Here is a 24,202-nt window from a genome sequence, read left to right as displayed (position 1 = left end):
CAGAAACCTAATTAAAAGACTGTAGAAGAATTTTATAAGGGCAGTATTCAAAAAATATAAAATTTAAATTTACTTTTAAATTTACCTCGAATAAGTTCTGTATTTTTTCAGTTTGTCAGACTGAAAATTAAGTAACCAGGCAGGTAGCTCAGAGTCTTGAGCACTTGCATTGCATGTGGGAGCTTTGCTATCTGGCGCCTTGTAGTTCCCTGAGCATTGTTGTGAGTTACCTAAGAGCACTGTGCTGGGAGTCCTGGGTACTGCTGGGGGTATTTTACTGGGGTAATTTTTATTTATTTGGAGGGGGGAACTTTGGGGCCATACCTCATAATACTCAGGGCTTTTTCCTACCTCTGAGTTCAGGGATCACTCCTGGTGGACTTGGGAGACCATAAGAATTACTGGGGATTGAACCCAGGTCTGTTGTGTGCAAGGCAATAGCCTTACCCTTTGTATTATCTCTCTGGCTCTTTTTTTTTTTTGTATTGGGGCCTGGGGCCACACCTAGAGGCACTTATGATTTACAGTAGGCCTGTGGTCAGGGATACTCCTGGTGGGGCTTGGGTACCATACGTGGTGCAGGGATCAAACCCAGGATCACTTGCTGTATTATCTGCCCAGCCTCCAGAATTAATTTTAAAAATCAAGTTAGCAGATTTCATTCTAGAGTTGTCCACATCACAGCTGTGAGCATAATTTCCTTTGTGGGACTCACTCGCTTATCATATTTTCTAAATATTATTCCATTAAAAAAATGAAGTGATAATATCATGTTTAAGTGCTTCCAATAGTTTTTCACCCACCATAAGTTTTGGTCATGTTTACTCTTTTTTATGATTGGTTAATTTGAGAGAGAAAAATAGATGTACAATTAGGAACATGAGTTTGGGGGTGGAGGTATGATAATGCAGTGGGTAGAACATTTATCTTTCACGCAGCTGACCCAGGTTTGATCTCCAATATCCCATTTGGTCCCCTGATCTCAACAGGAGTGATCACTGAGCACAGAGCCAGGTATAAGCCCTGAGCATGGCTGGGTGTGCCTCACCCAGCCCCAAAGGAGTCATTTTCAGGCAAGCCACTCAAGACAGATGCCTGAGAAGGCAAGAACCTTTTACCTGTTATACTGTCCGGCCCTGTAATCCATTTCTTAATTGATTTTTATTTTCACTGGCCTTCAGAACTGTTGGTTTAAGATTTCTATCATCAGATTGTAAAGAGGAAAATAATCGTTTTAATCACGATCACGATCACGACCATCCTGTTGTTCGTCGATTGCTTCGAGCAGGCCCCAGTAACGTCTCCTTCATCCTAGCCCTGAGATTTTTTTAAAAGTGCCATATTCAAGGCTCTTTCAGGGGTAGAAGAATGAGACCCATCATTGTTAATGTTATTTGGCATATTGGGTACACCACGGGGAGTTTGCCAGACTCTGCCGTGTGGACAGGTTACATTCGGTAGCCTGCCAGTTTGTCCAAAGTAGGAATGAGATGATAAGATGTTGATGGGATTACACAGCGTCAGGGGGCCAGTTGGTGGGTGTAACCCCTGCCTCCTGGAATATGGAGGATCTGGGTGGAGGATGCTCAGCCCCGATCCAAGCAGGCTTGGAGATCTCAGCCCCGGGACCTGCATGCCTTTGTTCCTCTGCTGGTACCTTCATGCGTGTGGAGAGTGGTCTCAGCGTGGTGGTGGCTGGTTCTGGAGGTCTTCGGCTGCCGGAGCCCTGGTTGGGGCGGGGAGGGAAACTCAACCCGCTCCCCTCCAAGGGGGCCCGGCGAGGACAGCCAGGTGCGGGGCCAGGAGACTTATTGTTTTAAAAGAAACGCACAAACTTTTTAATGTTAATATAGAGTATAATGTTCCTTGAGCTTGATTTGAAATTCAGAAGACCTTGTTTCTGCTACTCACTTTGACTTAATGTATATGTATATGAGTAGAGATATTTGATTTCTTAATGCCTTTTAAACAAAAGGTAATTGAAATTTGGTGTTTTTTATCATGGCTGGAGTAATAGCACAGTGGTAGGGCGTTTGCCTTGTATGCAGCCAACCTAGCCGACCTGGGTTCAATTTCTCCGCCCCTCTTAGAGAGCCGGCAAGCTACTGAGAGTATCTTGCCCACACAGCAAAGCCTGGCAAGCTACCCGTGACATATTCGATATGCCAAACACAGTAACAATGGAGACGTTACTGGGCCCGCTAGAGGAAATTATGTATATTGTTTGTTTGTTTTCTTCCTGTTAGTTCGATTCCGGACAACAACGGGGTTGGATTCTGCAGTTGATCCTGTCCAGATGAAAAATGTCACCTTCGAACATGTTAAAGGAGTGAGTTTAGACATTCACCCTAACATACCTATTTGTAGAAGATAACTGTGTGAAATAATAGAAAATGTGTATGTTGGTCTCACATCCTGTTCCTCACTCCCGTTTCTTATACAGAGCTAAAACCCCTGTGGTATCCTCAGTGATGAGCTCATTAGCACATTTTAATCAGCCGTTTGCTCTTTGACCCAGATTTCTGTCACAAGAGTTCCTCAGTCCTTTGGGATTTTCTTGGTGATAGTGCTTTTGTCTAATGAGGGCACACTGGGTGGGCTTCTGGACAGCTTCAGGATAGGAACTGGTCACCAGGAATATCATACCGCAATTAGAAGCATAGAATTTTCTCTGACGAGAGGAGACACGCTGGAATTGGAATTAATTAATTCATTGTATGTATCTAATGGAAACCCCCGTAAATATTCCGCAGTGTAAGGTTTAGGGAACTCCTGAGTTGGTAAACAATGAAAAGTTTGGAAAGTCCCTGTGCTTTCCCACCCAACCTATGCATCTCTTTACTTTGGCTGTTTTTCAACTATTTAGATTAATAATCCAGCTTAGCAAGTTCAGTGAAGTAAGAAAGGGTTCTGACGATCTTCAGCTTATATCACTCAGTGAGGTATGCTCCTTACAAAGCCTTTGCCCCCCCCACCAAAAAAAAAAAAACAACCATTATCGGAGCCTAGCATTTCTTTCAAGTTATTATACCTTCTCATCCCAAGTAACTATTATCCTGTCTTGTCACATATACCAACTTAGCCTGCTTTGAGTTTTTGGATTGTTTTGTTTCGTTTTGTTTTTGGTTTGGGGCCATACCTGGCTGTGTGTTTTCAAAAGCTCCAGTGGCGTTCTCTCCCGCCGCCCACGTTTGGTAGTCTCGAGCCGTTTCCCCCACCCCAGGGAGGTCGATGGCGATGGGCAGGCGAAGGAATGAACGAGGGTCAGGCTGGTCGGTATCAATTGTAGTTTATTCCAATCTTCACTCGCACCTCTGACTCTGCCCTCTTGAGTCCCAAGCCTGAGCCCGAACCTGAGCCTCAGCCTCAGCCTCAGCCTCCTGCTCAGACTGAGCCTTGTTGCTCTTTCGAGCCCAAGCTCCCTCCGAGCTTACAGTCTTAGTTTATATAGCAATCACGTAGGGTGGTGACACAAAGGTGGGTTGAACATTAACAAATCAGCAAAGAGAGATAAGACCACTCCTCCAGGAGATTAACTCAAGGAGAAAATCTCATCTAAAGAGATTGTTCCAGATTACTAGGAGATCCCAATCAAGGGTGGGATCCCAACAAGATTGTGTTCTTTCCTCAGCTGGTAATCTACTTAAATAGTTGTAGTAAATCTACTTCCAATATTTCTAGCAATGTCATTTTGTATGAGCACAGTAAGAGATATAAACTTACAGTTTGGTTCTTCCTGAGGACATCTCACTATATATTCCACAGTCCTCAGGCCAGGTTAGTATTCCTAGCCCCAGCAGAGTCCTAGTCTTGTCGTTACTTACTTTTGGATCATGACAGCATTTGTCCATGATCATGCTCTCAACTTATAGTTGAGTATCGTGGCACTTTGGCCTGGCCCAGGGTAGTTCACAGCTTGCCCTTGGTTCCATTCAGTCCCTCGTCGGGACCCTGCTTTTGGAGTGCTAGGAACTAAGGGCAACTGAGTCAAGAAAGCAGATGCCCAGGAGTAAATATTATTTGGAGTCAATCAACTCCCAAATTACAAAGCATAATATTAACTGTCTTCCTGTGTCCATACAGAAAAGACATTGCTTTAAGGTAAGGTAAAGGTAAAGGCCCTCCCGTTGATCGTCGATTTGCTCGAGCGGGCCCAGTAATGTCTCCATTGGAGACTTTGTTGTTACTGTGTCTGGCATATCGAATACTCTCGGTAGCTTGCCGGGCTCTCCGAGAGGGGCGGAGGAATCGAACTCGGGTCGGCCATGTTGGCCGCTTGTAAGGCGAACGCCCTACCCGCTGTGCTATTGCTCCAGCCCCAAGTTCAGTGTCCTTAGAAGGATCTGATCTTACAAGCTAACAGAATCTGATTAGGGAGAAAAGGTGATTAACTGGCTAGGGAGGAGAGCACAGAGAAGTGCCTAAATTATTCTTTTTTAAAAACACAGGGACCAGCCTCGGAGACATTCTCACCAGAGCCATACTTGGTGGTGTTCTGGAACTCATATAATGCTGGGAATAAAACTTGGGGCCTCACATATATGCTTATATGTGCTCTGTCACTTAAACTTTCTTCCCGGACCCTCATTTTTTATTTGTTTTGGGGTCAAAACCAGTGGTGATTTAGGAGTTACTCCTGGCACTCTGCTTGGTGGTGATTGGGAATCATGTACTCAGTCACTCCAGCCCTTTGAGCGTCTCACCAGCCCCCCGGCTCCTTTAGAAAAACTTTTATTGCCTATGTGGGCCACACTAGGTATTGCTCAGAGTGACAGGCCAGGCTTTCTTATGGTCCCAGGACTTAGGCATGAGCAAGACATGTGCTTCTACTTCGTGAACTGTATCTCTGGCCCTTACTAAACACTTTATTTATTTGGGGGCCACACGGGCAGTGCTCTGTCTGTGCTTAGGGAAACAGGCCAGACCCTGATTTAATACATTCAAAGCAGGTGCTTGAGCCTTTTGCGCTTTATGTCTCTTAGTGTATATGAACTTTGAATTATTAATTTGATAAACAGTTTAGGGAACTTCTACAACTTAATAACTTTCTAATAGCATTCCAGGCCTCTTTGCTCATTGTATGACCATGAAAATCATTGGGAAATATTTTTAGAAATTTAAGTCATGCATTTAATATTTATTTCAAAAATTTTTTTGAGAAATTATTTTATGTTTGTTTTTTTTGACCACACCGGACAGTGCTTAGGGCTCGCTCTTGGCTCTCTACCAGGGGTCATCCTGGCGGTATTCAGGGACGCTTGTCTGGTGCTGGGGATGGAACTGGGGCTGGCTAGATGCGAAGCAAATGCCATTCACAGTGTACTCTTCTGTCCCATTTCATGTTTCAGTTTGATTTTTTTTTTTAATGCTTCTTCCTGGGTAGTTCTTTTTAACCCCACCTAATGTAGTTTTTTTTTTTCCCACTGAGAATTACCTAATACAATCTGACATGAGGTTGCAGATGATTGTAGTTTTACATTAGGCTAATTGCACTTCGAATTGTATGCGAAGTAGGAAAATTGTATTCTTTCTAACTTAGATATTTAATTATGTACATAAATAATAGCCCTGAGAATGAGGTGTTCTAAGACAATCTCTGGGTTAAAGGATTTCAGAGTAGTCTTGCACTGTAGCAATACCCAACGTATTAAGTCTAGTATAGTTTTTCTTGAGGAAGGAAGCCAGTTTGCTACATTTCATAATGCCTTCTCTGCTGTTTCCTATTGAAATATTGAGTGAGTCCCTATGGAGTTTTCAGTACTTACATAAACTTAAAAATGGGTAAAAAGTGAAGCTTTCTTCTTAGTTGCCCTGTAGCACTGTCCTCCTATTCATCAATTTGCTCGAGCGGGCACCAGTAATGTCTCCTTTGTGAGACTTGTTACTGTTTTTGGCCTATGAAATACGCCACTCGGAGCTTGCCAGGCTCTGCTGTGTGGGCGGGATACTCTCGGTAGCTTGCTGGACTCTCCGAGAGGGATGGAGGAATTGAACCCGGGTCAGCCAGGTGCAAGGCAAATGCCCAACCTGCTGTGCTATCACTCCAGCCCCTACTCAGTTATAGGTAAAAATTCCACAAATCTCTACAACTATGTATTCACATAGACCCCTAGTCTTAATCATTTCAAGGGCTTATTGTAGATAATAAACATACTTAATGTGTTTTGAAGTAAAAACAGGTTTTATTTCAAGTTCTGAGTTGGGAGGTGGGGGGAGACTGGTTAGTCCCATGGACTGCTGAATTTACTTCAGCGTGCCTGACAGTGTCACCCATTGAGGGTTTTTTGTTTGTTTTAATTTTCTTCTTTTGTTAAGACACCAGAGTTTACAAAGTTATTCATGGTTTAGTTTCAGGCATACAATGTTCCAGTACCATCACCGCCACCAGTGTCAACTTCGCTAGTGTCCCTAGGTTCCCTCTCACCCCTACTCCCCACCCCTAGCCTGTTTGGGGGTGCACTCTTTCGGGGGGTTCAGAGTCTCTGTGTTTGGACTACAGCTGGTAGTCCTCAGGGATCACTTATTCTGGCTCAGGGATCACTTCTGATGGTGCTTGGGGGGGTGATGTACCCAAGACTTTTAACCCCTGCCCCCCTACCCCTTCCCCATTACTTCCTGTCTGCCTCTTCCTTCCTCACTTTCATTCCCTTCCTGTCCTTCTCTTCCCTAACTCTGGGGTCATGGGTGATCTAGGCATCTCCCCTACCCTCCTAAGAGGTTGCCTTGATAATTTCACATTTACTTCAAGTTATTTGCTAAGTATTTTTACTCTAGGTGGAGGAAGCCAAACAAGAATTACAGGAAGTTGTTGAATTCTTGAAAAATCCACAAAAATTTACTGTACTTGGAGGTAAACTCCCAAAAGGTAAGTTGATTTTTATTTAAGTTTTGGTTATAACTTCAAACTTACAAAGTTGATCTTAAAATAGAGAATGCTTTCCAATAAAGATGACTCCATACTCTTAAACGCAACAATTTTTTAGCCTTTTGAGAATGAATTATAGACATACTCCATTACTCCTAGGAATCTCATTGTGTCTTTTCTAAAGTGAAAGGATAGTCTCTTTATATAGCTATAATAGTTATTAAAAACAGAAAATTCAATATGGATATAAAACTTTCAAATGTATGGTCATATTCAGGTTTTAGCTGTTTGTCTTAATATCCTGAGTTGCAGGTTTGTCCTCATCCATCGCCCACCCCACCTGTGGTTCAGAACCCAATGTAGGTTCATAGAATATTTATGGTTTTTTGTTTTGCTTTCGGTATTTTTTGTTTGTTTTGCTTTTGTTTTTGGCCCATACCTGGCAATACTCGGGTTGTTCTTGGCTCTACACTCAGGAATTACTCCTGGTGGTGCTCAAGGGACCATATACGATGCTGGGGACCAAACCCAGGTTGGCTGTGTTCAAGGCAAACACTTTACCCACTGTGCTATCTTTCTGGCCCCATTTAGATTTATTTATTTATTTATTTATTTATTTATTTGCTCGAGCTGGCCCAGTAACATCTCCATTGGAGACTTTGTTGTTACTGTGTCTGACATACCGAATACATCACGGGGAGCTTGCCAGGCTCTACCGTGCGAGCAAGATACTCTCGGTAGCTTGCCAGGCTCTCCGAGAGGGGTGGAGGAATCGAACTCGGGTCGGCCATCTTGGCTGCGTGCAAGGCAAATGCCCTACCGCTGTGCTATCGCGGGTAGGGCGTTCACCTTACACGCGGCCAACATGGCCGACCCGAGTTCGATTCCTCCGCCCCTCTCGGAGAGCCCGGCAAGCTACCGAGAGTATTGGATATGCCAGACACAGTAACAACAAAGTCTCCAATGGAGACGTTACTGGGCCCGCTCGAGCAAATCGACAATCAACGGGAGGGCCTTTACCTTTACCTATTTATTTATTATGTCAGGCAAGGTTCACGCCTGGTGGCGATTAGGGACCCTTTAGTGCCAGTGTTCAAAACCAGGGCCTCACATAGGCAAGGCATGTACTCTGCCACAACCTTAACTCACTAAAGGCTTTTAATTACATTTACTTCTTACTGAAGCAGAGATTGCCTTCTCCTGACCTTTGTTAGTTTTTAAAATCTCTGATAAAGGATGGTCTATGTAAAGCAGGAAATTCTATTATTCTAACTTAGGATACAGTATTTTGAGGGATAGAGAATGCAGTGCAGTGGGCGTTCGGGGGGAGGCGAGGAATGATGCACCTGGTTTACTCCTCTGACTCTACTAAAAAGGAGAATATTATGAGGATATTCAAAATTATGAGAAAGTTTGAAAGTTGTAGGCATTAAGTATTTTAGGTCTGATTATGTTTTTAAACGCCATCTAAGGTTAGAGACATTGTCCTAAGTCATTGTAATAATTTGTTGTAACAAATAAACTTAAATTCTGTCTTTCTTAATATCACATATTTTCCAGTCTTCAAAATTTTACCAGATTTTCTTTGATTATTTTTGTAAACTTACATTTTAAAGGAAGAGTATCAAGTCAAGGTTTTTGCAGTGCATATGTTTTGTTTCTGTCTTTTTAGGGGAATTTTGTTTGTTTGTTTTTGGGCCACACCTGGTAGTGCTCAGAGCTTACTACTGGCAAGCTTGAGAATCAACCCTGGTAGGCTAAATAAAAGCCCTTACCGACTTAACCCACTTACTACTCCGGCCCCTTTTATATGAATTTTATCTTGTTTAGTTTTCAATGTGTTTATATTCCTTTCCTCCAAATTTTGTATTATCTGTGATACATAGTTTTTAAAAATCACTGGAAAATTCTTTACAGAAGATAAACCCTGAAGTGAACCTTTGGCAGGGCAGAGCCTGGGAGACGGGATGGTGTGGGTGGCAGTGATTTGGGCCATACCAGCAGAGCTTAGATGGGACCAAGTCATGTAGAACTCAGCCCAGTTAGCTATTTCCTTGGTCCTGAAGTGCATATTTGAAAGAAACTAGATATATTTTGATGTTTCAAAGTATTGATTTTTGATACACCTTCAAACTCAGAATTGTATAGTTTCCTTTATAGATTTAAAGGCAAGTTTTCTTTTGTCTGACTCATTCCTGTTTATTTTTTCTTAAGGAATTCTTTTAGTTGGACCACCAGGGACTGGAAAGACACTTCTGGCTAGAGCTGTGGCTGGAGAAGCTGATGTTCCTTTTTATTATGCATCTGGGTCAGAATTTGATGAGATGTTTGTGGGTGTGGGAGCCAGCCGTATAAGAAATCTTTTTAGTAAGTTTTCATGTATCTTACATGTATTGTACTATGTTTTCTTAATTTTTTCTTAATTTCAGGGCAGAGAGATTTCTGTCCTAGTTGATTTTGATTGATGGTTGAAGTAGCCACTGTGGAGTTTTGGTGCCAGGCGATTTTAGTGTGCGAGCCTACTGTAGTTTAGTCAGTGTAGTGTGCGATCTAACTGTAGTTAGTGTACTCAGTGTCATGTGCAATCCTCACTGTAGTTAGTGTAGTTGGTGTCTTGTGCAGTACGAACTGTAGTTAGTGTAGTCATTGTAGTGTGCGATTCTAACCTTTGGGGAAGAAAAACTAGTGTAAGCATTAAATAAGGTTAAGTTATAATTGTCTTTTTAATTATGTTTATCTCAGTGTTACAGCGAATAATTAGCCTTAAATCTGAGTGTATATGTCATTTGTTCAGCTAGAAATAATGAATATATGCTCATTTGTATTTAAATCATTCCACGTGGTACATATAGTTTTGAGACTTAAATTAGAATTTAAAAAGAAAGATTTTCTTTTCAAAATGAATAGCTTTTGATTTATTTATCTATTTTGGGCCCCACCTGGCGGTGCTCAGGACTTATTCTTGGCTCTGAGCCCTGGGACTGCTTCTGTTGGCCTTTTCGGGACCATATAGAGGCTGGGGATTGAATCTGGGTCACCTGTGTGCAAGGCAAGCACCTTACCTTTTGCTGTTTCTGTGGCCCCCAACTTTTGACATTTGTACAGATTTTAAATATTCAGTAATCATATAATTCTAAAAAAATATTTATGAAACTTACCTATATCCTTTTGGTTTTTTAGGGGAAGCAAAAGCAAATGCTCCTTGTGTTATATTTATTGATGAATTAGATTCTGTTGGTGGGAAGCGAATTGAATCTCCAATGCATCCGTATTCAAGGCAGACTATAAATCAACTTCTTGCTGAAATGGATGGGTAATTCAGTCTTCTTCCTTTCTGCAATATGGTGTTAATTTTGGTAACATTCTAGAAATATGAAAATTTTTCTGTTGATAGCACAGTAGGTCCTGTGTCATCAGTTGTTGATCTTTAGATATTTTTTTACTTACTGTGTTTATGACAGGAAAGCAATGATTATAGTTTGGACTAGTAGTTTGGTTATTTATTCAGTAGAGGGAAGAGAGTATGACACAGATTTGTGGCTAACTTTGTTGCAGTAGATGAAAGGTTAGCAGTAATTTGCAAATCTAAAAAGCAACAGGATATACTATGAATGGAATCAAAAATTTCCTCAAGTCATAGGACTTTTTGGAACCAAATAGGAAGACTGGGGGTAAATAATATAAATTGGTGAACTTCAGAATACTTATTTTTATTTTGCTTTTTCGGTCAGACCTGGTGATGCACAGGGGTTACTCTTGGCTCTGCACCCAGGAACTCCTGGTGGTGCTTGGGGGACCATATGGGTGCTGGGAGTTGAACACGGGTTGGCCGCATGCAAGGCAAATGCCCTACCCGCTGTGCTATTGCTTCAGCCCCCAAAATAATTTTTTACAGCTGGATATTCCACCTTTTTGTATTATGCCATTTTGTATGTAGAACAAATATTGGGAAGGTATCTGGTCACAGATGATTCGGCAATTTCTTTTTAGTGGTTTTATGGATATGTACAGGCCTGAAACTTGTTCTTTTAAAAAGCCATTGAGATGTATTTAGCAATTTGGCTTAAGAAAGATTAGCTACTTATTGCTAAAATTGTTGATAAACTGTTTCTGAATGCTATTGTCAGTGAAAAATGCCTTTGTTTGTTTGTTTTTAATTAGTTTTAAACCCAATGAAGGAGTAATCATCATTGGAGCTACAAACTTTCCAGAGGCTTTAGATAAGTAAGTATTAGAAGAGAGGTTTCATGAAATACTGAAACATCCCAGAACATGGTTGAACTGTAAAAACGTTTCACTAAAGGAACTCATGACATTAATGCTGGGAGGAAAACTCAGGACTGGAGCACATGCCTGGCATGGGAGTTTGGGGTGGCTCAAGCATTGCTGGAACTGAGCATTGTGTGATTGGGCCTGAGGATTGAATTGTGCAACCCACAGAACCAGGCCCAATTTGGGCATAGATTTGTAGAATTGCCCCCACCCCCAACTGCTTGGGAACACTCCTCTACACCTCTCCCCCTTCTCTCTCCACCCCCTAAGAGAGCCCGTCATAAAACATAGGATTTCACTTATATAAAAAATCTGATGATAAACATTGTCAAAAGTGGTTTCCAGAGGCTGGGACCAGTGGGGAGTCACTGCCAGTGGTTTTGGTGTTTCATTCTGGGTGGTGGAAAATATTTCTATTTGATTCTAGGTTTTAGTGACTGAATTGGACCAGAGAGCTGATTCAATGAGCTGGATCATATACTTTTGTTTGCAGGAGGCCTAAATTGTTTGCAGGAGGCCTGGCTTCAATTCCTGGCACCAAATGGTCTTTACTTGGCACCACCAGGAGTGACCCCTGTTTGCAGACCTTGCAAAGCCCAGAGAGTAAACCCTGAGCACTGCCAGCTGTGTAGCCCCCAAACACAACAGAACAACAACAACAAAACCGCCAAATAAATGAGTTACTCACTTTAAATTCTAAGATACATGAATGAATTGACATTAAAACTTTAAAACTATTACATATAACAGGTTTGGAGGTTGGAGATTATTTATAAAATTCACTGCAATATTTTCTGTACACACACACACTCAGAGTTTTCCTTCTGTTTTCATGCCCCACCTGGGGTGCTTAGGAGACTACTTTGGCTTAGTGCTTTGGGGCTTGCTCCTGGTGGTAGACTGCAGGACCATGTGTTAGAGATTGAACCTGGGTCCCTTCATGCAGAACATGCGCTCAGCCCATTGAGCTATCTTTCCAACCCCTAGTAGCATAGTTTTGCTGGTTTTTATTATGAATTTGGATTTTTAGTTCAATTAATTTGTCTTTTTGTAAGTCTCTAGTCCAACTTTCTATACAGAGTAGTCAAGATGGATAAATAAGTCACATAATAATTTGCTATAGAAGTATTTGTTCTTGATGACTGACTTGCCTGTATATGTTTCTGAGGGTTGCTTACTATGTAGATCACTGATTTTTATATGTTTAAGGAGATTTTATTCTATTTTTGCTTATTTACCTATTGAAACTTATTTTGACAGGTTTTACAAGAAACATTGTCTGCTTGTCTAAAATGCCATCTAGTTTCTTGACTATTTTCTCCTTAGATTATCAGTCCTATATAACCTTCCGGGTTATCATTTTATGTGTTTTATTTTTTTCCTTTTAGTGCCTTAATACGTCCTGGTCGTTTTGACATGCAAGTTACTGTTCCAAGGCCCGATGTGAAAGGTCGAACAGAAATTTTGAAATGGTATCTCAATAAAATAAAGTATGATCAGTGTAAGTTTCATCCATAATACAAACATCATCTGTGTTTGAGCAGCACTAATTCACTTGGTTGTCTTAAAGACACATCTTCAAGGTCATTTCCTTTAGAGTTCCTTTCCCTCTTCCACTTATATTTTCTTTTTTGAAAGTCCACTTTTCAGTGTGTATGCAGGAGATTCTATCATTTTTGTATCTTGATTCTAAAAAAAAGGCATACTTTAGAATATTTAATGGATAATTTTAAAGAGAGTGTATGTATAAGTGATATTTAAGGTGAATGTAAATTATAAAATAAGAGGAAAAACATCTGTAATATAAACATAGTAACATATGATAAATAATCACGGTGGGGCCAAAGGTCAGTGAAAGCAAACTAAAAATACATGAAAAATACTGGACCCACTTGAGTAATAGAACTGTGCATTTTAGAGAGTAGAGGATGTCTCAAGTGGTCAAGAGACTAAGGGTTCAGTCCCATGCAGAGGGTGACATTATCCCCTCTTCCCCACAGTGGCACTGTTATGTGTGACCTAGAGAGCCTCTCTCCTCCTGCCCATCACCAGATGTGACCCCCACAAAGAAAATGATAAATCTATCATTTTTTAAAGAGTTGGGTATGTTCATCAAGCCACATATGTTTCCAATTACAAGGAGTCTTTCCTTCCTTATTTTGGGATCACACTATTTTATAGAGGGGCTTCAGGGCAGCGTAGAAGGGCTGAGAATGGTGAGATTTCCACAAAACTTCACGGTCACCAAAAGTCAGGCATTTAAATTTTTAAACATTCAGATAAATACTTTACAAAGAATCAACAATGAAAGAAGTTAAACTTTAATGAATGAGGAGGAAACCTTTATGTTCAAATTATTTTGAAATGAGAGAAAAGAAAATGTCTATGACTATGCTTTTTCATTGTGTGATTAGGCTGTTAGCAGTACAGTTGAAGGTTTATTGTCATGACTGCCAATCCTACATTTTTTTTTCCATAAAACTATTTAATTTTATGAACTGTAGGATTTTTTGTCTCACTGATAATGGTAATTTTGGCTTTTCTTCTTGAGTATTTAGAACAATGAGTTTATTTCAAGTTTCATCGTTGTCCAGGGTAACTTTTTTTGTTTTGTCAAGAGTTTGTTTGAAGGTTTTAATTTTGTGTGTATGTGCATAGCTGTTGACCCAGAAATCATCGCTCGTGGTACGGTTGGCTTTTCCGGAGCAGAGTTGGAGAATCTTGTGAACCAAGCAGCATTGAAGGCAGCTGTTGATGGGAAAGAAATGGTTACCATGAAGGAACTAGAATTTTCCAAAGATAAAATTTTAATGGGTAGGTTTCTCCTCCATTTTATACAATTGTGTTACAGAACAAATATTACTTTGAGTGAAAAAACACAAATATATAAAAAAATGCTATATCATATATAGATATATATTTGAGTGTGTGTATATATATATATGCTCAAATACTTGTATACACACATACACATATATATACACATTACATATATACACACATTATATATATATAGATATATATATACCAAAATTTGGCTCCTTGGAGGAAAAAAATTACACTCTGGAAATGGGGTGGCTCAAGTCTTTACTTTTGTTCAGTATTGCTAATAAGGCTAGCTGGATTTGATCTGGATGGAGTGCTGAAGTGGCAGGCACATGCGCACATGCAAGGCTCAGCGTTTGATTCCCAGCATATGTGGCCCTCTGAGCTCCACTGGCTGGGACTCCTGTCACCCTCGATGATTGCCAGCTGTGACACCTATAAAAAGAGAAAAAGAATAGTTGGAATTGCTTACTTCCTGTATTTAGTTTTGAATTGGCTTCAAAATAGGTTAGTTTATGGCATTTTGTTAAACTCACTGGGGCTTGGAAAGATGGCACAGAGTATAAACCATTACTGCATGTCATGAATCTGGTCATGCCTTGTACATTGCCGACCTGGGTTTGATCCCCAGCACCCCGTATGGTCTCTTAACCCTTGCCAGGTGTGATGTTTGAGTGCACAGCCAGGAGTAAGCCCTGAGCACATCAGGTATGACTCAAAAACACACTCAATGCAATATTCACACTTTCCCTTTGGATAAAAGGATTTAGATGATTGTATAATTTTTATTTTTAGGTTGACCAGATGTGATTTACTTGTGTCATAGAATGCATTCTACTCTTAACTTTTTTTTTAAACTATTTAAAACATTTATTAATGAAAGCAGAGAAGATGGGTTAAGGCACCTGCCTTGCAGGCTGCTGACCCGATTTGACCCTGGCACCACACAGTTCCCCGAGCACTTCTGGCTATGGCTCAAAAATCCCCCAAAGAAACAATACATTTTCTTTTCTTTTAATAGAATGCTTTCTCAGAAAACAGTTCATGAGATTAAATTGTTATTTTAAAGGTAGCTCCCAGCCCTGCAGCATGTGCTTGGCACCTGTGCACTGCTAGAAGTGACCCCAGAGCAAAACCAGAAAACAGTCACTTCGGGACAATTCGGTTTTGTTTAAATATACTATCCTAATGTATTATTTCTCATACTGAAATTTTTATCTGTAGGGCCTGAACGTAGAAGTGTGGAGATTGATAACAAAAACAAAACCATTACTGCGTATCATGAGTCTGGTCATGCCATTATTGCCTATTACACTAAAGATGCAATGCCTATCAACAAAGCCACAATCATGCCACGAGGGCCAACGCTCGGACATGTAAGTATCCTGGAGCTTCGTTTTTGTTGTTCGATTTTTTTGTATTTTGTTTGTTTGGGGGTTACACCTGGGAGTTCTCAGGGCTTACTCCTGGCTTGGCACTCCAGGATCACTCCTCGCAGTGTTCAGGGACTATATGGGGTACTATGGATTGAACCCCGGTCAGCTGCTTACAAGGCAAATGCCCTACCTGCTATACTATTGCTGAGACCCCTGTAGTGTTTTTCTTTACGTAGCTTCCCCCTAGAAATATGTAGAAAATACATATAAAACTTCTCCCTCCCCCCAAATTAAAAATTGAGGGCTGAAGTGGTAGTACCACAGGTGGGTTTTTTGCCTTACATGCAACTGAACACCATTTAATTGCTGGCACTTGAATATAGTTTTCTGAGCCTTGGCAGCAGTGGTCCGTGAGCATCTCTGAATATGGTCCAGTAAAGCAAAAGAAAAAAAAAAACAGAAATGCAAGATGGTTGTATCAGAGCAATAGCCCAATAGGGTGGAGTGCATGCTTTGATGTTGGAAGCTTGAGTTTTATCCTTGGTACCCACATACCCATGGTACCATGAGCACTTCCAAGAGTAACACCTGAGTATCTCCAAATGTGGTCCAACCTGTTAACTTCCCCTTCAAAAAAAAAATATATTTTTTTTAAAGTAGAAGTTTAATACAATCTATTCCTCTTCTGTGTTAGCTCTCCTCTCCCCAGATTAAAAAAGTATCAATTTGAAGTGATAGATATATGCACTCCTACATGTTCACAGACTGACAAATGAATTAGTAAGACATGGAATACATATTTTCTGGACTGCTAATCACTTTGCAGTTGAAATCCTGCAATTTAAAACAGTATTGATAAACCCAGGGGATAGTGTGCTTAGTGAAAGAAGCTAGATGGAGAAAGGCAAACATGGTATATTTTTATTTGTAGCATATGGAGAAAACAAACAGACGAGCTTAAATTTGTGGTCTATAAGACCAGTTAACAGCGGGAAAGAGTTAGGGGAGGTGGGTGAGGTAGGATAGAGGGAAGAGCCATGTTGAAGGATAGAATTGTACAGTACTTTCAGTGCAAACTTAAAACTTACTCTTTTTGAATCTTCTATACCATTATAATGCAGTGTTCAATTTTGTTTCCTAAATTGGGCCTTTGTTACTTTTCATCAATCACTTGACAGTTATCTCCTTTAAATGTCATGAACATCTGGGCTGGAAAGATAGTATAGCATATAGGGCATTGGGCATTTGCCTTGCACGCAGCTGACTTGGGTTCAATCCCCAACACCCCATATGGTCCCCCAAGCACAATCAGGAGTAATTCCTGAGTGCAGAGCTATTAGTAACCCCTGGGCAATGCCTAGTGTGGCCCCAAACCAAAACAATTAAACGTTATAAAGAAAATTTATGCTTATGATTATGAAATGTTTCATCATTGGATTCCAATTCTATTGTTTTGCTTTTCAATTGCCTAGGTTTCTCTGCTGCCTGAGAATGACAGGTGGAATGAAACGAGAGCTCAGCTTCTTGCCCAGATGGATGTCAGCATGGGCGGGAGAGTGGCCGAGGAACTCATATTTGGAAGTGATCATATTACCACAGGTTGGCTTTTTAGAATGGACTGAGTCCAAACTGCTTATTGATTCAAAGAATTTTGTAAAAGTGAGCTATTTTTTAAATTTCAGGTGCTTCTAGTGATTTTGATAATGCAACTAAAATAGCAAAGCGGATGGTTACCAAATTTGGAATGAGTGAAAAGGTAATGGTAAATGTTAAATCCTTCTTTATGTATCTATTGATCATCTGCCAGATGTCATTGTGAAGAAAGGGTTCTAATGACCTTAAAAATTAAATGATAAAACAATTTCTTTAGCATTTTTTGTTTAGAAGACTTGCTGAGCTTGCTTAACTTTGCCCTTTTCCCATAGTCATGTTCCTACATTTATTTCTGACTCTGTGACTTGAGGAAGCAATTCTAATGCTCTGTGAATTGTAGATTTCTGAACTTACAATAGCTGCCAAGGTTTTCTTAAGAAGGTGCTCAGAAGACAATAACAAAATTTTTTTAAAAAGAGAGAGAGAGATAAAAAAAAAAAGAAAGATAGAAAAAGAAGGTACTCAGAGGACCCACAGGATTAATGCAGTATTTTGGAGCGCCTGGCTTCCAAGTGTGTGGTCATAAGTTCAAATCCCTGGTGATCCACATGCATTGATTTGCAGTCCTGGCAGTTCAGTTATTTGAGCCTGGCTGCTCTTCTGTCTGTTATCCACTGGTGTCACAATTCCCCACCGCCAGTTGCATGAAAGCACAAGGGTTTGGCCCCCAGCAAGCTCTGCAATGAAAAAAGAGAAAAAGAGCTACTCAAAACCGTATATATCGTTTACAATTTTCTCATTATTTACACTTTTTATTTTAGTCTTATGCTTTCAGATGAGTGATGAAATTTTTAACCTGTAGGGCATTTTTGTATTGTATTTGTTCCTTGTCCCCATGGTATTTGTACTGCTTTCTCGGTTACATTTAGTTGTGGAGGTTTCTTTTCAATTTCTTTGTTCCTGCTTATTTTAGCTTGGAGTTATGACCTACAGTGATACAGGAAAACTGAGCCCAGAAACTCAGTCTGCTATTGAACAAGAAATAAGGATCCTTCTAAGGGTAATGATCATTTTTATGCATATTTATTTTAGTCAAAGTGGACAAAGTGGTTAAATGCTTATAGCAAGGTGGTAACAGAAGGACTTTTATTATTTAGAAATGTAAGTGGGTATTAATGAAGGAGGTCACTGTTACTGTCACTGTCCTCCCGTTGTGCATCGATTTGCTCCAGGGGGCCCAGTAATATCTCCATTGTGAGACTTGTTGTTACTGTGTTTGGCATATCAAATACATCACAGGTAGCTTGCCAGGCTTTGCCGTGTGGGCATGATACTCTCAGTAGCTTGCCGGGCTTTCTGAGAGGGGCGGAGGAATCAAACTCGGGTCGGCCATGTTGGCTGTGTGCAAGGCAAATGCCCTGCCCACTGTGCTCCAGTGTAAGTGTATAGATAGATAGATAGATAGATAGATAGATAGATAGATAGATATAAAAGCGTGGACACTATTGCCATCCATGATTTAGTTGATTATTTGGGAATCCCCTGGACATCTTCTGAGTCTTTTTCTTTTTTCTTTTTCTCTGTTTTGTTTTTGTTTTGGGGTCACCCACCTGGTGATGTCCTGGCTCTGCACTCAAGAATTATTTCTGACTGCTCAGGGGACTAGTTGGAATGCTGGGGATTGAATCCGGGTTCACTTCGGCCCCTGAATCTTTATTGTATTTTGGTTGCAGGTTAAGAACGGTGTATATCATTGATTGTAAATAATTAATTTTACCTAGTTACAAAATCCAAGAAGTAATATTAGTATTAGAATGGGAAAACACTTGTTATTGGGAATATTTTATCCTTTGACATACATTTATTCACTTTGACACATTCAACAAATATTATTTTGTGTTTCGTAGTGTACATGTCCAGGTAACATAGAATATAAGCACGGTCCTCCCGTTGTTCATCAATTTGCTCCAGCGGGCCCAGTAACGTCTCCATTGGAGCCTTTGTTGTTACTGTGTTTGGCATATCGAATACGTCACGGGGAGCTTGCCAGGCTCTGCCGTGCGGGCGAGATGCTCTCGGTAGCTTGCCGGGCTCTCCGAGAGGGGCGGAGGAATAGAACTTGGGTCTTGTAAGGCAAACGCCCTAAAAAAATTTCTTTTTGAGTGCAGAGTCTAGTACAGATGCCGGTAAAAAAAATGTATAATTATACCCAGTAAGGTCACTTCATACTGTAGGTATCTAGTCACAGCATAATGGATACTTAGGATAGGTTAGTGAATAGAGAAAAAGTGAAATGTAGGTGCATTTAAGAGATACTGGCATAGGAGAATTTACAGGCCCTGTAATGTTTGGGTGAGATAGCAGCTAATAGAGAAAGCTGTGTTTAGATTTCTCCCTCCTGTAATTGGATAGTTAATATATTGGCCGAAGAAAGAGTGGTTGGAAAGTACAGACTGATTGGAAAGTAATACTGAACTCCATTTTATATATTTGTGTGTTGTGTTTCGACCACACCTAGCAGTGCTTGGGGACTGCCACCAGTTCTGCTGAGGAGTCTTTCCCTGTGGTGCTAGGGAGCTCATGCATCAGGGATTGAACTCGTGCCTTCGCACGAAGCCTGTGCTCAGTCCTCAGAGCTCAGAGCTAAGCTATCACAGAATAGTTTCGTGAATTTAGTTTTATACAGTACATGTTGTGTTTGAGGTATCTTAATGAGGATTTTAGATGGAGAATTACCTGCTTCTAGAGGTTACCAGTTTGGGGTGTTCTACTGTTAGGCTGGGCAGGAACGCATGTCTTCGAAAGGAGAACACGCCAGAGGTGAGTGCCAAGAGTCTTTAGTAAATGAAAACTGGTTCAAGGGCAGTAGATTGCACAGTGAAGCTGCTGGGTGGGACTCCAGTCAAATAGTAAGGAACTGGTAAATGTAATCAAAATATCTTTGGAAAGAATTGAATATATCTTTGAAACAAATTTAAGGTGAATTGTAAAAAAAAATCAAATATATGAAAGTAAGAATTATATATAATAACTGGTGTTACCAATTCAAATACCCCTGCCCCACTTTAAAAATATAAATCAGTGAAATCTCAAGAGGTAAAAGGAGGAAATGTAATTCTTTGTTACGCATATTGAATAGAAAAATAGATTTTCCTCCCCTCGTTTCCCCTCTATCATTACTCCTTTACAGAGGTGGGGGTAGGAGGATTTGGGCCATACCCAGTAGTGCTCAGGGGTTAATCCAGGCTCTTGCCTGGTTGGCCGCTTGCAAGACAAACACCCTCTTCTCTACTATTGCTCCAGCTGCCCCTCCCCAGTCTCCTGGGCAACACTTCTGATAGGACTCAGGGGACCATATGGGGTGCTGAGAATTGGACCAAGTTGGCCGCATGCAAAGTAAGCACCACACTGCGTGCTATACTATCTCTCCTTACCCTAAGAAACACATTTATTTACAAAACTAACTTTAAAAGCGTATCAAGACTGTATAATTTTAAGTAGCTTTTTGTTTGAATTGTTCTCAGTTGTCTATGGTTAAAAATATAACATTTATTTAGGGCTGTAGAGGTAGAGTAGGACTAATATGCTTGCTTTGCATTTGGTGGACTTTGGTTCAATCTCCAGCACTACATATGGATCCCTGGGTACAACTTTGTTTGCCAACACTTTCCTCCTTTTACATGCCTGTTTTTCTGTTTTAGGATTCATATGAAAGGGCGAAACATATCTTGAAGACTCATGCAAAAGAGCACAAGAACCTAGCAGAAGCTTTATTGACCTATGAGACTTTGGATGCCAAAGAAATTCAAATAGTTCTTGAGGGGAAGAAATTGGAAGTGAGATGATAACTCTCCTGTGATGGATGTATTGCTGGTTTTATTGCAAGAATATAAGTAGCATTGCAGTACTCTTTTGCAACGCTCCCCCCCCCCCCATTTTTGACCGCTATCACTCAAGCGTGAAACATTGTCAATCTTTATCACATTTATCTAATTTTGGTTATTCTTATGATCACACCTATTGCAAAATAGTAACCTATAGCAAATATGTTAAAGAAAATAAAGAACTATCAGGATTGAAAACATCTTGTTTGAGAAATGTCCGTCAGTTATTAAATAGAAAATCAGTAAAGAATTTTATGGTTGGTTACTCTATTAGATGCGAATAAAAATTGTGCCTTTAGTTTCTGGGAAGTATTTTTACTTAGAAAAGTAAAATTGTTGAAGGATTGTCTTTATTTCTAGATACCATTTATTTTAATAAAGAATATTATGTTAGTAAAACATTTCAACTCTTATCAGTGGAAACTTCATTAAAATACATTTGAGTTATGCTACACATTCACCATATATAAAGGGGTTTTTAAAGGTCTAAGTGTAGAAAATTGTAAGTGTACAGATATAATCAGAACTTTAAAAAATGCAACTATCATTTCCATGGTCTTTGATCTTTATAGAGTCTTACATTATTCTAAATAGTGAAATTTATTTCAGAGAAGCAGTATTTTGTTAATTAACATCTCAAATTTCAAATAACTGTATAATTGTGCTTGTTATTGAAAGCAAAATTAAACTAAAATTCAGTCCCCTTCGAAGTAAACTTTTGCGTTACCCTGTGTTAGTAATGTAATCTATTGTTTACTTTTTGTGTAGTGCTGTGAATCTAAACGTTACAGAATTTATGATGGATTTATTTAACTCAATAGAAAAATTATTTTAGAGCACACTGTATTGGTTTTACAACAAAATTATATTCTTGAAGAGATTTTATTAAAATTACCTATAGTTTTCTAATAACTGTTAAGCTGTATATGGTCTTCATTGAAGAAGTTGATCAAGGAGCAATTTTTTTTTTTTTTGCATAAGCTGTGGAGAAACACTGATCGAATAATGTATGGGGCTTCCACATATGAAGCCATCGTCCATGTTTACCAGGTTTATCAATTCTTTGTCTTTATCCCTGTTTTGTAGCTCTTGGGGCATACCTGGTACTGCTCAGGGGTCATTCTCATCTGCTCAGGGGACTATGCCCTTTCCAGGAGTCAATCTGGGGCTTCTGCAGATGAAGCCTGCAGTCCCGCCTCCTGAGCCATCTCCTCAGCCCTGTTTATTGCTCCTCCTACTCCTTTCTCTTCTTTCTCCCTCTCTGCATAGAGGTATGTTTTGGTGTATGTATTTGTACACAACACAACACACACACACACACGGGTTTTACATAAAATCCTGATTAAAGTCTTATCTGTCTTTAATCTGATTTAAGATTTTTTTGACATGTACTGAGGTATAAAGAGATAAATTTATATATTTTAGGACCATTATTCCCCAAAATTCTGTCAGGCCAGTTGGCAGGCATACTCTTTTTCCACTCCAAATCCGGGTAGCATAAATCTACTTTCCATGTATATAAATGTGCCTTCTCTGGGCTTTTTATATAAATGGAATTATGTAGTCTACTATATTTTATTTTGCAGTTTGCTCTTCGTAGTGTAAGTTTTTGAGGCTAGTCTGTTGTATTATCTTTACTTTTTGATCAACATTATTTTCATAGGATATTCATAGCACATTTGTTTATATACTAGTTGATGATTTCTTTTTAGATCTGGCATACTATGAACAATGCTAGTGTGAATATTTATTTTAAAGGCTTTGTATGGAAGAGTAATCCCTGGTACCCAATATGGTGCTGTCAGCATGGCCAGGAGTGATGCAGAGCCAGGAGTAAGGCAGGTGTGTGCTCCTAACAAACAAAAAGCAAAACTAGCTTCAGATTCCCTTTAGCAGTCACTCCCGATTTCTTCCAACCACTTGGCCCTAAGCAAACATGAACCTATAACTTGCTGCTGTTCTTTGTTGCCTAAATCTGCTGTTACAAGTCAAAGTTGCAGTTACTTAGTTGCAAAACTACTTAATAGCCGGGCTAGAGTTATAGTACATTATAGTTTTAATCATGTCAAGTATCATGTATGCTATAATATACAGGTTTAAAGTATACTATGCATTTGTCTTGTAACCACATCAAACATTGAAAAAGTGCTGCTGTATTGTGCAGAAAAGGCTTTCTTTTTTTCTTTTTTTATTTCTTTACTCTTGAAATCACTAACAAATGTACTAGGAATATGTGGAGTTTGGGGTTAGCTAGTTTGATCTTTAGCAGCTGTGTGGCCCCACTCTTGTTCCATTCCACTTTGCCACCAAGATATGTTCCAGTTGGATTAAGTGCTGCATTAAAAAGAATCTCTATCTTCGATCTGTTCATAACTAGTTACTACAGAGTATATAGCCAACATCTTTTGTCTTTCTAAGAAATGGAATAAAGATAGGAACACAAGAGTTGCAGATAGCAAAAGAGCAAGAGAAAGTGTATTTAGATATTAAATATGAGAGCTTGAGGGATATGGACCCAAGGGTTTATGACAAGATGAGAGGATGATGCAAGTTCAGTGATGGTAATTAGATACAGAGTCAGGAGTGGATTTAGGTGGGTCACCGGTCACGGTCACCGTCCTCCCGTTGTTCATCGATTTGCTCAAGCGGGCCCAGTAACGTCTCCATCGTGAGTCTTGTTGTTACTGTGTTTGGCATTTTGAATGCGTCGTTGGTAGCTTGCCAGGCTCTGCCGCACAGGCGAATACTCTCCGTAGCTTGCCAAGCTCTCCGAGAGGGGCGGAGGAATTGAACTCGGGTCAGCCATGTTGGCCGCTTGTAAGGCAAATGCCCTACCACTGTGCTATCGCTCACTGAGTAACAAGTTATGAGGAAGCATAAAAGGAGATATCTCTTACCTAAACTAAAATTCTGACTTACAGGATTTGAGGGGGAAGAGAGCTCTATTTTATTTATTTATTGCCACATGAGGCGGTGCTCAGGGCTTAGTTCTGACTCTGCTTAGGAATCACCCCAGGGGACCTCAGTACTGGAATGAAACCCGGGTCTGCAGTCCACAAGGCAAGCACCTTAACCCTCTGTACTATCCTTCTGGCCCTATTTTACCTTTTTTTTTTTTTTTTTTTTTTGCTTTTTGGGTCACACCTGGCGATGCACAGGGGTTACTCCTGGCGGTGCTCAGGGGACTATATGGGATGCTGGGAATCGAACCCGGGTCGCCTGCGTGCAAGGCAAATGCCCTACCCGCTGTGCTATTTCTCCAGCCCCCCCCCCTTTTATCTTTTGATTAAAAAGTATTTTACTTGCTTTTGACTTGATTGAAAAGATCTATATCCTATCATGACCCAATCTTAGATGTTCCGGGCCCCAACTATCCTATCTAGTTT

The 24,202-nt window shown here is 40.1% G+C and overlaps 1 protein-coding gene across 1 annotated transcript in view; it reads left to right on the top strand.

Annotated features, from left to right (window-relative positions):
- YME1L1 (YME1 like 1 ATPase) overlaps positions 1–21,119 on the top strand; it is a 36,967-nt gene extending 15,848 nt beyond the window's left edge. Inside the window, exons 8-19 of the mRNA XM_056136184.1 lie at positions 2,247–2,329; positions 6,775–6,865; positions 9,080–9,232; positions 10,046–10,178; positions 11,027–11,089; positions 12,526–12,638; positions 13,796–13,951; positions 15,188–15,339; positions 16,812–16,938; positions 17,022–17,095; positions 17,906–17,992; positions 20,634–21,119. Of these exons, the coding sequence (XP_055992159.1) occupies positions 2,247–2,329; positions 6,775–6,865; positions 9,080–9,232; positions 10,046–10,178; positions 11,027–11,089; positions 12,526–12,638; positions 13,796–13,951; positions 15,188–15,339; positions 16,812–16,938; positions 17,022–17,095; positions 17,906–17,992; positions 20,634–20,777 (1,376 nt within the window). The 3' untranslated portion in view covers positions 20,778–21,119. The remainder of the gene's footprint in view (positions 1–2,246; positions 2,330–6,774; positions 6,866–9,079; positions 9,233–10,045; positions 10,179–11,026; positions 11,090–12,525; positions 12,639–13,795; positions 13,952–15,187; positions 15,340–16,811; positions 16,939–17,021; positions 17,096–17,905; positions 17,993–20,633) is intronic.
- The last annotated feature ends 3,083 nt before the right edge of the window (positions 21,120–24,202 follow it).

This window comes from Sorex fumeus, unplaced genomic scaffold, assembly GCF_029834395.1.
Source record: "Sorex fumeus unplaced genomic scaffold, SorFum_2.1 ptg000007l, whole genome shotgun sequence".
NCBI lineage: Eukaryota > Metazoa > Chordata > Mammalia > Eulipotyphla > Soricidae > Sorex > Sorex fumeus.
The sequence above is the reverse complement of the archived record's forward strand: the minus strand, read 5'-3'. Positions and strand labels throughout refer to the sequence as shown.